We start from the raw sequence: 13,004 nt of genomic DNA on the forward strand, positions 1-13,004 counted from the left end.
ACTTTGCTAATCACTCTATAACTAGATCCTGGCCAAATCTAGAGGGTATTTCTCAACCTAGCTCACCTAAACATCTATATCAGGAGTTGGCAAACATTTTCAGTGAAGGACCAGAGAGTAAATATTTTAGGCTTTGTAAGCCATATATACTCTTTGCAACTACTGGCTCTGCCACTGAAGTGTGGGAGGAGCTGTGTATGATATATAAATGAATAGGGCATGGCTGTGGTGCCAATAAAAGTTTATTTACAGAAACAGATGGTGGGCTAGGTTTGGCCTATGGACTTGCTGATTCTTTTATTTTTATTTTAATTTTTATTTTTTGGACTTGCTGATTCTTGGTCTGTATCCTAATCTTTCAGACTGCCGAAAAAAATGTATGTTACACTCAAATATTGCTGCTTCTCAAACTTGAAAATTAAATGTCATCTTTGTAGAACTTGATTTCAATATGAAAAGTCATCAATAAATGTATGTTACATAATATTTTCCACCTGATTGTTTGAAATCATAAATCCATACGATGTTTTCTAAGTATCTTTTTAAGAACTTGGTAAAAGCTGGGTTCATAGACTAAGATGTCGTGAGTTGGTTCAGTGAAAGTTGGAGGGGCAAAATAAGAAGGTACAGAGTACAAACTTTAGTCAGACTGCCTGAGTTGAAGCTCTGGCCCTGCTGCTCACTGGCTGTGTGATCATAGTGATGTTACTTAGCTTCTCTGAGCTTCAATTTTCTCTTCTGAAAATAGGGATGATGATAGTCCTGCTTATAGGATTACTATGAAGATTAAACATAGTAGTCCACATAAAATAGTTAGAATGGTGCCCAGATCATAGTAAATGCTCAGTTAAAAAAATGGTGAAACAAACATCAAAATATTCTGAAATCCTAACTCCCTTAAATGGTAATTTTTTGATGAGCATAGGTATAGGATGGTTTCCATGTTCATCGTGTGGTGGTACAGTTATAAGAACTTGTAATTTTAACTTAAAGTTGCTGGAACTAAAACTCAGTAAGTCCTTTGGATACAAAAGTCAGTTGTATTTCTACACACTAACAACTACCCAAAAAGAAAATTAAAACAAATCCATTTACAGTACTATTAAAAGGAATAAGATACTTAACAGAGTGGTCTACTAAAACCTATAAAATATTGACAGAAAAAATGATCCAAGTGGAAGGACATCTCATGTTCGTAAGAATTAATATTGTTAAAATGGGGATCATGCTTCTCAAAGCGATACATAGATCCAACTCAATCCTTAACAAAATCCCAAAGATATTTTTATAGAAATAGGAAAATACTCCTAAAATTGATTTGGAGCCACCAAGGACCCTGGACAGCCAAAACAAGTTTGAGTAATAACAAAGTGGGAAGTATCACACTCCCTGTGATACTGCAAATACCAAATATTGCAAAGCTATAGCAATCAGCAATACAATATTGATTGACATAGTAACTTATGGACCAATGGAGCAGAATAGGGAGCCAGAAATAAACCCTCACATATAGTGTCAACTCATGTTTGACAAAGGAGCCAAGAATACAATAAAAAATCTCTGTAAAAGGTGTTGAGAAAATTGGATATCCACATGGAAAATAATGAAATTGGACCCTTATAAAGAAAAATCAACTGAAAATGGATTAAAGACTTAAATGTAAACCCTGAAACAATAAAACTCTTAGACAGAAACATGAAAAAGCTTCTGATGTTAGACCGGAAAATGATTTCTTTGATATGACACCAAAAGCACAGCAACATAAGCAAAAATAAAGTGGGATTACATCAAAATGAAAAGCTTCTGCACAGTGAAGGATGTTGTCAACTGAATGAAAGAGCAACCTACAGAATGGGAGAAAATATCTGCAGACTACTTATCTGATAAGGAGTTAATATCCAAAATATGTAATGAACTCCTATAACTCAATATCAATAAAACCAAGTAATTCAATTTTCTTTCCAAGAAGACCTACCAGTGGCCAACGGAGATAAGAAAAGGTGCTCGATATTACTAATCCTCAGGAAAATGCAAATCTGAACTGCCATGAAGTACTGGCTCCTATATAGTTAAGTTGACTATCATAAAAAACAACAACAACAACAACAACAATGGACAAGTGTTGATAAGGAAGTAGAGAAGATGGAACTTTCTACACTGTTGGTGGGAATTTAAATTAGTGCGGCCACTGTGGAAAACAATGTGGTGGTTCCTCAAAATATTTAAACAAGAATTCAGATTTAATCTAGCCATAGAGAGCAAGATGGAATCACTCATGGCAAGCAGCGGTTCATGTTTAGCAGCGATGTAGGCAGCCAAGGGCATGGCAGCTAAGACCAGTTATCACCAGAACCTTCACAGGCTGATGGCACCGTGGACTGGTAACCATCAAAACCAAGAAGGCCTGGAAGAGCCAAGAGCTGGTAATCATGAGAACCAGAATAGGCCCACAAAGGGCCAAGACTGATCAAACTCCCTTAAGAAGGAATGACTTTTGCAGCAAACATGACATATTGTCAGATGGTCGGACTCTCAACATGGACACTTCCATGTCTGACTGCACTAAAAAGGCAGCTGCTACTCAAGGCTCCCCCCCAGTTGCTCCCACACCATAATAAAGACGCTCCACTGCTTGGACAGAATGAGCCATCAGCGCTGAGAGCTGGTCTGGACTGGATCGAGTCCTCCTCTCAACTGCCCACTCATGGAATGACTTTGAGTTGGCTTCATTAACTTCATAGGCCTCCCTCTCCGTGTCATCTCTGTTGTGTGACTTTGTATGATGGGCATGAAGCCTGGTTGTGTGTCCTTGAGTTTGGGATCCTGAACCTGTTTTACAGTTATGCTAACCTTGCTTTAGGATTGGATAAAGCTGACCCTGGGGGAAGACACAACTGATGTATGCCTTTAGAGTGTGCTTGGGACACCGGCGATCCTTTTTTCTGGGTATATATCCAAAGGAATTGGAATCTAGATCATAAAGAGATCTGATGTGCTCTCCATGTTCACTGCAGCATTACTCGATCGGAGCCAAGATAGGGAAACTTCCTAAGTGTCGATACATAAATGGATACAGAGAATGTGGTTACAGACCTAGGACATTGTATTAATTCAGGCTTGGAAAAGTTTCCTGCCATTTGCAACAACATCCATAGACCCTGAGAGCATCATGTGAAGTGAACAAAGGACAATACTGCATGGTCTCACTTACATGTGGCATCTAAAGTAGACTCCTAGAAGCAGAGAGCAGAATGGCAGGTGCCCAGGGCTAGGGGCGGGATCAATGGAGACCTGGTGGTTAAATGTTACAACACTTCGGTAATGTGAAATAAGTTCTGGAGACCTACGGTTGAGAAAGACTGCACCAGGGCCACGCAGCCTCCTCCAGAGATTGAAGCACTGGCCTGGGGAAAGATTCACATGAGCATCGGTTTTGGATGTCTGGGTGAGAACAGCTTTTATTTTTCACTTACTTTGAAGGAGCTTGGGCACTAAAAATCAGAGCTGAATTTTCCCGTTCATGAGTTATTTACTGGCTGTGTGCAAGTTACCTAACATTCCTTAGGCGCCCCTTTAAAGCTGGTGATCGTGAATATCGGATAAGGTGATGCTGTACAAAGTCCTCAGCACGATGCCTAGCTCTAAACTTGCATGCAATAAATGTTGATTAAAAATTTTAGTGGTAAAATTGGCCTAGATCTGTGTACTTGCAAGCCTGTTACAAGTATTCAGATCCAACTAGCAAGTCACGAGCAGTGGCGATAGGGCCAGACTTGGTAGTCTGGCGCAGGGGGTGTGCGTGAAAGCAAGCAACAGTAGTAGAGGCCAGGCAGGGACGTACGGATACTTCTTCAGATTCGTTAGTAAAACCTTAGAGAAGTATCTCTTCCTTAAAAAAAAAAAGATTTAGTTATTGGGGATCCTTGGGTGGCTCAGCGGTTGAGCGCCCACCTTCGGCCCAGGGCTTGATCCCGGGGGTCCTGGGATCGAGTCCCAGGTCGGGCTCCCTGCATGGAGCCTGCTTCTCCCTCTGCCTGTGTCTCTGTCTCTCTCTCTCTCTCCGTGTCTCTTATGAATAACATTTTTTTAAAAACATTTTATCTAGTAGTACCCTAAAAACAGCACCCAGTGAGCTGGAATTGTCTATGCATTATTTTCCTTTGTGTGACAAGATGCGTGTGGATGTTGCCAGACGTGTGACCCCTCATTCTATCCAAACTGTGTAAATAAGACTATCCTTGTTGCTGCAGCTGCTGAATGCATAGAAGTTGCTAGGGTGGCCAGACAAGCCTTTGTTTTGCTGCTCTATTTATAGCTGTGCTTTAGTATATGCCACAGTGGCTCAGTGACCTGCATTTGACCTCTGGTCAGCATTCCTCGATGCATCGTGACTGTGGCATTTGTCTTTACTTCGCTGATTTGGAGTTGCAGCACCAGTAGTACTTACAAGGCTACTCGACCAACATTTGGGTACGGTGACACTTAGGTGTCACCCCAGGGACCCAACGGCGACTCTTTAGGCATGATTTACTGAAAACAAAGCCCGTCTCCTATTTGGCTGTCTAATGATTTGACATTAGTAGCTCAGAACACATACAGTGAATGTCTTCCAAGTGGCAGGTGGCTATAAAAGCTGATAAATTTTGTTCTCAATCGGTTAATTGCTATTTCAAGGAAAAAAGAGCCTTGAGGAAAAATAGCCTGTGGCTGATATGTGATGATCTGGTTAGTATCTGGGAGGGGCAGGTGATCCTCAACAGCCCACGGTTAGATGACAGGAGGATTGGCCGTTCCGGAGCCAGTGGCCTCCCTACCGCAGTGGAGGATCTACACTCACAGGGCAGCGGGAGTGAGGAAGCAGGAACTGGCCGCCCAGGGTGGCTATCTCTTGCTGTAGGGCTGACAGGCAGAAATGAGCAGACAGAGCGAAGAAGTGACAGGAACCATCCCAGTGATGTGCAATGTGCCAAACCCAAGATAAGAAGACTCATGACCTATCTTCCCAAATTCCTTGCATGCCTCCTCACCCCTGTGTGGGATTCAAGGAAAGGACTTGGGGAGGGCTCAAGCAATTGGGCCGTGGGGACTCCAGCCCTGGGCTCCTGTGGAAATACTATCCACAGCCGTTGATTGGACACCCTACAGGGAAATATACCGCCAAAAATGAAGGGTCATTCTCCCCAGCATTGTATCTTTGGAGCTGTTATTGCCTCTTACCCTAACTTCTTTTGCCCCGAGCATAACTCTAAAGCTTCGAACCTTAAGGTTTTCCTTGGGTGTCCACGATTTTGCTGTGGCTCTCATGTTAAAGGCTTTCATTTACTTCATCTCCAGGAAGCCGCCCTGGGTGACCTCCCATTTACAGGGTTTTAGACTCCCTATGGTCGTTCACAGAGGGCCTCAAACTCCAGTGTGCGTCAGAATCACCTAGGAGGGTTGTTGCAACATGGACAGATGGGCTCGGCACCACGTTGGGATTGTCAGCCTGGACTGGGCACTTCGAGTCCTCAGGCAGCGGTGATGTAGTTAGGCCAGGGACATTTTGATAATCACTGGTTTTGTAGAAGGAAAAAAATCTTAACCTGATCTCCTGTGTTGCATTAGGGTGCTAGGATAGTTGGTATCTAATCGCAAAAGATTTTCACAGTAACTCTAAGCTCTTTTTGTCCAAAAGTGCCTTCTGTTGACTAATATTGGTCTGTTCTTCAAGGATTATAGAAGTTGCTTGGATCCCTTTAACATATATTTAACTAGATTTAAACACGTTGATGGACTTCACATCTTTAAGATTTACTTTAGAGAGAGTGTGTGTGAGCTGTGGCAAAGGGCAAAGGGAGAGACTCTCAAGCCGACTCCCCATGGGAGTATGGAGCTGGATGTGGGCTCCATCCCAGGACCCTGAGACGCTGACCTGAGCGGAAGTCAAGAGTCAAATGCTTACTGACTGAGCCACTGCCCCGGATAGACACCAATTCTTAAAATGAAAGTTTCATCGATCAAAAAATCTCCTGTCAACACTCACACCTACACCCACATGCTACCCCACACTTAAACCTCAGTAAGCAACACAAAGGTTCCGAATGATAGCTTTTGCTGTATTCTATTGAGCATCTGCATGTAGTTTTTTATTCATAGACCATTTCAAAAGAAAAATACACAAAAGTCCTAGGTTGTTGACAAGACTACAATAGAATCAAACTGCATATAATCTTGTTCAGATTTTGAGGTTCAAAGTGATTTAATTTTAAATCAGAATATTCGTTCTGAAAAGTACACTCTAAAAAAGCACACATGATCAAGTTAAGTTTAGCAAATGTGAACCTCACGGATGTGCAGCAACTTCAGTGAGCACATGCGAGGTCTGAGCGGCTGACCGTGACCCTGTTTTCCTTAACACCTACTCCAATCCGAATGCTCCAGCATATGCTGGTTAGCTAGCCCTTGTGTTTAGAAGACCAGGATCACTAAACATTTCTAAGTGAAAACAATCTGTAATGGGGGACTAATACAAAAACAAACCTTCCAGACGAATAGAGGTACAGTTTATTTCAATTAAATCTTTCCTATGTCTTATTTTCTTTTCATTTATTTTTTTCTAGAAGTAGGGTGGGAGGGGAAATTTGGCTGAATCCAAAGTTGGAGTCAATCACAGGATGGGTACAGCTGTAGAGAAGAGGGTTTGGAAAGGAAGGCCGCAAGAGCCGAGGGAGGAAAAGCTGCTGACACATTCCTTGTAGCACAATTCAAGTTTATTCCATTTGTTCTTGCAACACAAAACTTAAACACAGTATTATTTAGCATTCGGATGTACATGAACTAGGATAATATGAGAAACTCAATTGTGTCAAAAGTATTACATTATGGAAAAAATGAAACTCAAATATATCAAAATGCACAAAGCACTAGTCTTCCTCCATTACTGCTTAGAAAGATATGATTGTTTTTCTCCATTTACAAAATAGAATCAGGACGATTTAAATTCTTAAAATTTTGCATGCAAAACACTGCAATTGCTTATGTAGGAGGGCACTCTCACCAGCTTCTTCTATACACAATCGAGTATACAATATTGCATGGAAGTAAAGAGCAGCTCAGTTGAAGTTTTCAGAGAAAAAAAGTCGGTACATACAGATTAAAGATCCATTAATTGGGGGAAAGAAATCAATGAATAAAGGGCCTTACTTGCAGCTTGTACACCCTGTACCCACCTACTCTCCTCTGTGCCCCACTGGGTGGAGAAGGTGAACTATGCATAGAAGAGCTACTTGGGTATCCTCAGGTGCTGTGTTTGAACTCTAAGTCTAGAGATACCAGTCTGAAGCTGCAAGGGGGAGGGGGGGAGACTTTGTTAGTATACTAACGTAAACAGGTAAACCACCTGTTTTTACTTGATATAGTGCATACAAAATGACTGACTTAATACAAAACTACAGAACATGCAAGATTTTTTCTGAGATGTTAAATATTCAGTGGAGAACAAAACTTATTTACCTTTCACTAAACGCATGTAGTACCAAAAGCAGACATGTTTTTAGCTTCTTTTACTCAAAAAATGAACATTAAGTGTTGTGAAATTTCTCTGCCAAGTGGTTCAGAAATACATTATAAATAACCTAGTTTAAAAAAAAAAAGGAACTTGTAAACCATCTTGGCCAGTCTATTCTATGTTTATGTTATTTTCTCAAGCAATCGCTCCATAATTATGGGGCTTACAAAATGGCTGAGAAAGAAGAGGGAAGGCGAAGTAGCCTCTACTGCATTACAAGAACAGCAGGATGAACTGTACAAAGAATCACGAGGTTTTTACACCAGGTGACTGTAGAAAGCAGACCAGGTTTAGGAATGATAAGACCGTGCACTTTCTGCAATAGCCAAATACAACACAACAGTTTGAAAGTAAAGGTAAAAACCATAGAGGGTAAAATCCAAGCCTTTTCAAAAGCATTATGCCAAGAGGTGAAAACAAACGTATCAAAACACCTTGTTGCTACCAACGTACAGACTGATAAAGTGCCCTCCGTCTTCAATGAGGATAGCTCTGTTTCTGTTCAGTGATGTAATAAAGTACTGTTTACTGACTTCTAATCCAACTCTAATAAGCTGCATTAAGACAGCAGAATTAACCATATATATCAAAGTATTTAAATCATTTTGTTTGTGATTGTTTTCTTGGATGCAGGAAAATTACAGGGTTAGGCTAGTTGTAAGCAAAAAGCCACATGATTAAAAAAAAAAGGTTCATGGGGGGAACCACACACACACACACACACACCCTGGCACGCACGCATAAACCCACACCCTAATAAACCAATCGGCAACTGATTAAGATTTGTTATTAGCTGGCTATTATTTTTGATACTAGTTTAACCCTGCTTTAATGCTACATTGCCTTAAAAAAATCATCAATTCTTTGTTATCCATGATCTGAATACAAGCCCCTAACCCAACCCCCCTCCCCTTTAAAAATTTGAGGTACATTCAATTATTGCGTGATTTGGCTAAGGAAAAACCCTATTTTTAGCAAGCTTTTATGGATGGCAAATCAAAGGAATCGATATTTTAAATGCAAAATAGCAAATTTAAGGGTATCTGTTTTCTCGTACTGCTCATGAAATAAACATTTGAACGTGTATCTAAATATTTCCTGCAGGTCATAACACCCATTTTAGGGCACTATATTTTAAGAACACAGAATACATTTTGAAAGTGTCACACTCAATGTGATGCATGGTTTAGAAAAGAAACAAAAATATATTATGCAGGTGGGCTGGCGTATGTTCAGCAGAAGCCTATCCAATAACATGGGGAAACCTGGTAATGAGCATATTTTTGAAGGGCCAGGGCTCAATTTGTCCAGATTGTAAATCTCACCCCAGTGATAGCTTTGGTGCAGTAAATAATTAGCATCCTAGGTGGGTCTGAGGGAGGATTTCCAAAGAATGTTCCTTGATTCTCCAAACATAACCGAGATCAATCCAAAAGAGCAAATGAAGAAAATCCATAGGTACTAAGACAACTGTTCTCTATGGGATACTAACAGGCTATGGCTATGAGTCTATGTTTAAATCCCCTTTTACTACCAGCAGAAGTTTGAAAGTGTTTCAATGTTATATAAACATCTGAATCCGGAGGAGAAAAAAATATGCACACTGGAATGATTTCTCCTTTAGGCTTCCAAAATTTCAGATTTTATAAATAAAACTCGTCAGTTTTATCTAAAGATACATGAAATCCATGTGAAAGGGGAGAGGAAATCCAAAGTTGAGTCATCCAGCAATTTAGGAGTGTGCCCCCCTCACCTTAACTGAGCTCTTCCGTAAAGCTGAAAGTTGCTGAGGGAAGATTTGGTCGCCGACCACGGGCAGCGCTCTTAACTACGCCAGGAGGCCCCCAGTAGAGTGCATCTTAAGGCAGAAGGCTAGAGCTGATTGCTTATCTCAGCACCCGGAGTTAGGTCCCAGCAGCCAATGCTGCTTGCACAGTTAGGGCTACCCCACACGGAGAGTTGGTCTTGGTAGAATCAGACCCTCGACACGATCTAATGAATAAACTAGCTAGGGAGCTGAAAGGGTCAAATGGTACTGGTAGGTTTTGTCTTTGCTCTCCCTTGGGCATAAGCTGTAGATTTTGTTGGAAATGGAAAAGAGGCTGACTTGATCAGGAATCCGAGTAAAAGCCTGATCACCCTGTTTTCCTCTCTTCCCAAACATTGTTTTTTCTGGTAGTCTGATTTGTTATGAATTTCTCTCTCCCCTCACCCCTCTTAAAGTATTTAGCTGAAGAAGCTGGCAGATAGAGTGACAGACAGACAGGCAGCAGTGTGAGGCCACAGGAGAGCCCTTCTTCCAGAGCTGTCAGCCCATCCGTCCATCACTGAAGAAGAGCTTTGATTGCCTGGTTGTCAGTGGCTTCAAAGGCAGTTAGTCCATCTGGACCTTTCACGGTCTTATCAGCACCCTGGGAAGAGAGGAAACAGCCGTTAATACTGAATGAGTCCACCATGAACGTGGAGACTCCATCACCTGCCCAGGCCAATGTGTATGTCAAGAATCAATCATCCCTATACTAATGGAATCCCTTCTAATGAAAACAAAAACAGAACCCCAAGCATTTGGCAAGGTTGTAGACTAAGTTGTAAAAATGTCAGATTATTTTTCAGGTACTAGAAACTGTAAGCTACAAATACAACTTGCCAATAATGTGGGCAATGATTGCCTTTCATTTATACTATCACGCATTCATTAAGCTTTAGAAAAGATTATCCCAATGTGTAAATATAAAACGGAGAAAATTACTTTTGCCAAAGAAGAAAGCATTACTGTGACAATTATTCCTTTGCAATACCCTGTGGAGAGTGCATAAATACTATCTATACACATATTTCTAAAATTCAGAGCTTACAAACCATTTAAGACAAATTCCTTAAGAATACTGTATAATACTGGTCATTCTATGTACAAAAACTGAGCAGTAAATGTTTGCTATGTGGGCTATAACAGGAGGTTCCCTTCTGTATTCTTTGGAAGTCCTCTCCAGCCTATATTCCAAAGCTTTACCTGGACAGTGCGATTCTGGAATATTTTACCTGCAACATGGTGTTTCAGTTTTGAGAAAGTGTATATACACCTTTGCGTCCGTTGGTTTTATTTGTGTTTACTAGAACAAAGCTCCAGGGGAGCATCTCCTCTGTATTACTTTGCTACTGTGTTCCCAGCACCTAAAAAGTGCCTAGAACCTGGGAGGTGAATTTGCTCCCAAACCAGGTCTGGACCTTTTTAAAACTCCCAGAGACTCCAATATTCCAACACCTGAGGGTTCTCCTGGCTAGTTCCAGCCCCAACTGATGTTTAGCCACCAAACAGCCTCTAGTGTCCCGCCCTCCTCCCCTTGCCAAACTCCACGGTTCTTCTAAGGCCTACAGAACTCTCTAAACTTAATGGAGATGGTCCTTTAAAGACCAGCTGTAGTCAAACTTAGCAGTCTCTTCTTTCATTAACCTCTCTCTGCTCTGATCCTGTGGAACTTCTCACCATTCTCAAATACCATGTGTCATGCCTTTACACATGCTGGACTTACACCTGTGCTCTGGCAGATTCATTCATTCAACAAGTCTTTAGTGAATGTGTAGACACTGTGTAAGGAGTTGGAGAATCTAAGAACAAGACAGCCTGTAGGTCTGGCTAGTGTGGGAGACATACAAAGGAACCATTATGACAGCGGTGGATGAGAATAATGTGTTCTGCATGTGGATGAGACGTCTGTTAGGATGTGATAGGAGGATTGTAAGGGAGAAAGGCTTCTCAAATTAGACGGTGCTTGTGCTGAGTCTTGATGAATAAATACAAGTTAATTAAGTAAACCAAGAGGATGACATCCTAGGAAGTGTTAAATGATTACAAAGTCCTCTTCAATAGGATTATAAAAAAATCTCTATTTCCTCATTTTCTAATTGAATTTGACTGCTTCATGGAACCCATGGAACTCACAGTCAAGTGGGAGAGAAGTCTATGAGGGAGAACTTCAGTGTGGGAAGTCCTCTACAGGTTGTGGGACAATAACTGGGATCACTGTATTTAAAACCATTTCTTACCTGATAGCTGCTTTTATGACTAGCATTAAAACAATAATTCTGCACTAACAAGAAGTTAAATATTTTAGTGAACATCTACCTCTTGCTTGTTAGCTGCCAGAATTTGTTTTCTTTCTTTTGGTAACAGCATTCTTCCTAATTTGATTTTGGGTGAATGTTTTGTCCCTACTGTCTGGAGTCCTGGGCCTATATATAACCTATATAACTTGGTGGATTTTCTTCACCAAGTGTCAAACATTTATTTGACCCAGACTGAACTTTCACTTCTGGATTCTGAATCTTGATGGGAGAGATCGAGAGAGGGAGAATAAAAAATTCAGAGTTCATGTATTTCTGTGGCATGACCCAGATAAGACAGTTGAGGAGTTTCTGCTACCTGGAGTCCTGAAGGTGCCACAGCTCCTGCTCCTTCTGAGCCTGATTCTCTAGCTGTCCTGTTGGTTCTATGACTAGTCCAATACCTTCAAAAATTCCCTTTTCTACCTGTTAGAGTCAATTTCTGCCATTTGCAAGAACAACAAAAATCTGGCTGATTTATAGAAGTCACTTTTTAATCTAATTTTAATCACAGAACTCAAAATACACAAAAAAAAATCCATAAAACTCATAATTCTATAGAGCAAGTACTTCTGTTAACATTTTAGTGTTTGTCTACTCTTTTGTTTTAAATCTTTTAAAAATAAATGACTAACCCTAGAACTAGAGAGACTATATATATCGACAGAAACTTAAAAAAAAACCAGTATTACTACAAAGAGGTGCATTTCATAAGATCTAAAAGGTTCAATATTCATGGTTCAAAAATGAAATGGAGAAAACAATTCCATTTAAAATAGCACCAAAAAGAATAAAATACTTAAGAATAAATCCAAACAAAGTCAAACCATTTCTGAAAAAGAGGAACCAGTTTTGTCAATGTGGATAAGAATATTAAAATGATTTTTTGGTATTTGATGCAGTTCCTAACAAACTTACAGTAAGTATATTTCACTTCACCCTTTCCTTGAGGAAACCATTTTTAATCACTTGTTTTTAATTCTGGTGATTATTTTCATAGCTTATAATATATTCACGTTAGTATTTGCAATATTAATTTTAGATGTTATCTTCTTACTTCCTGCTACAAGGATGAGGCTTTAACTCACCACCAGACTATCTCATTTCTTCATATATTTAAAATACCAGTTTGTTTCTTTATACATTTAAAGTACAGTTAATTAAGCCTATTATTTCTTGTTCCATCAGTTCGGACAGTATTTCATGTCTCTACTGTATACTTTCTCTTAAAACTTGCCAGCTTTTCTATTTTGTCAAGATGAGCTTTTATTGTGTTCTGTGAGAACTGTTTTGATTCTTTTTTATGCCTTTTAAGTCACCACAGTGTATATTACATCCCCAGGACTTTTTTTTTTAT

At 40.2% G+C, this 13,004-nt stretch overlaps 1 protein-coding gene across 1 annotated transcript in view; it reads right to left on the reverse strand.

The window, feature by feature from the left end:
- Nucleotides 1–6,731: 6,731 nt before the first annotated feature.
- The window catches only part of MTPN (myotrophin), a 56,131-nt gene continuing 49,858 nt past the window's right edge, over nt 6,732–13,004 (reverse strand). Inside the window, exon 4 of the mRNA XM_077850060.1 lies at nt 6,732–9,957. Within this exon, the coding sequence (XP_077706186.1) occupies nt 9,871–9,957 (87 nt within the window). The 3' untranslated portion in view covers nt 6,732–9,870. The remainder of the gene's footprint in view (nt 9,958–13,004) is intronic.

Source organism: Canis aureus, chromosome 15, assembly GCF_053574225.1.
Source record: "Canis aureus isolate CA01 chromosome 15, VMU_Caureus_v.1.0, whole genome shotgun sequence".
NCBI lineage: Eukaryota > Metazoa > Chordata > Mammalia > Carnivora > Canidae > Canis > Canis aureus.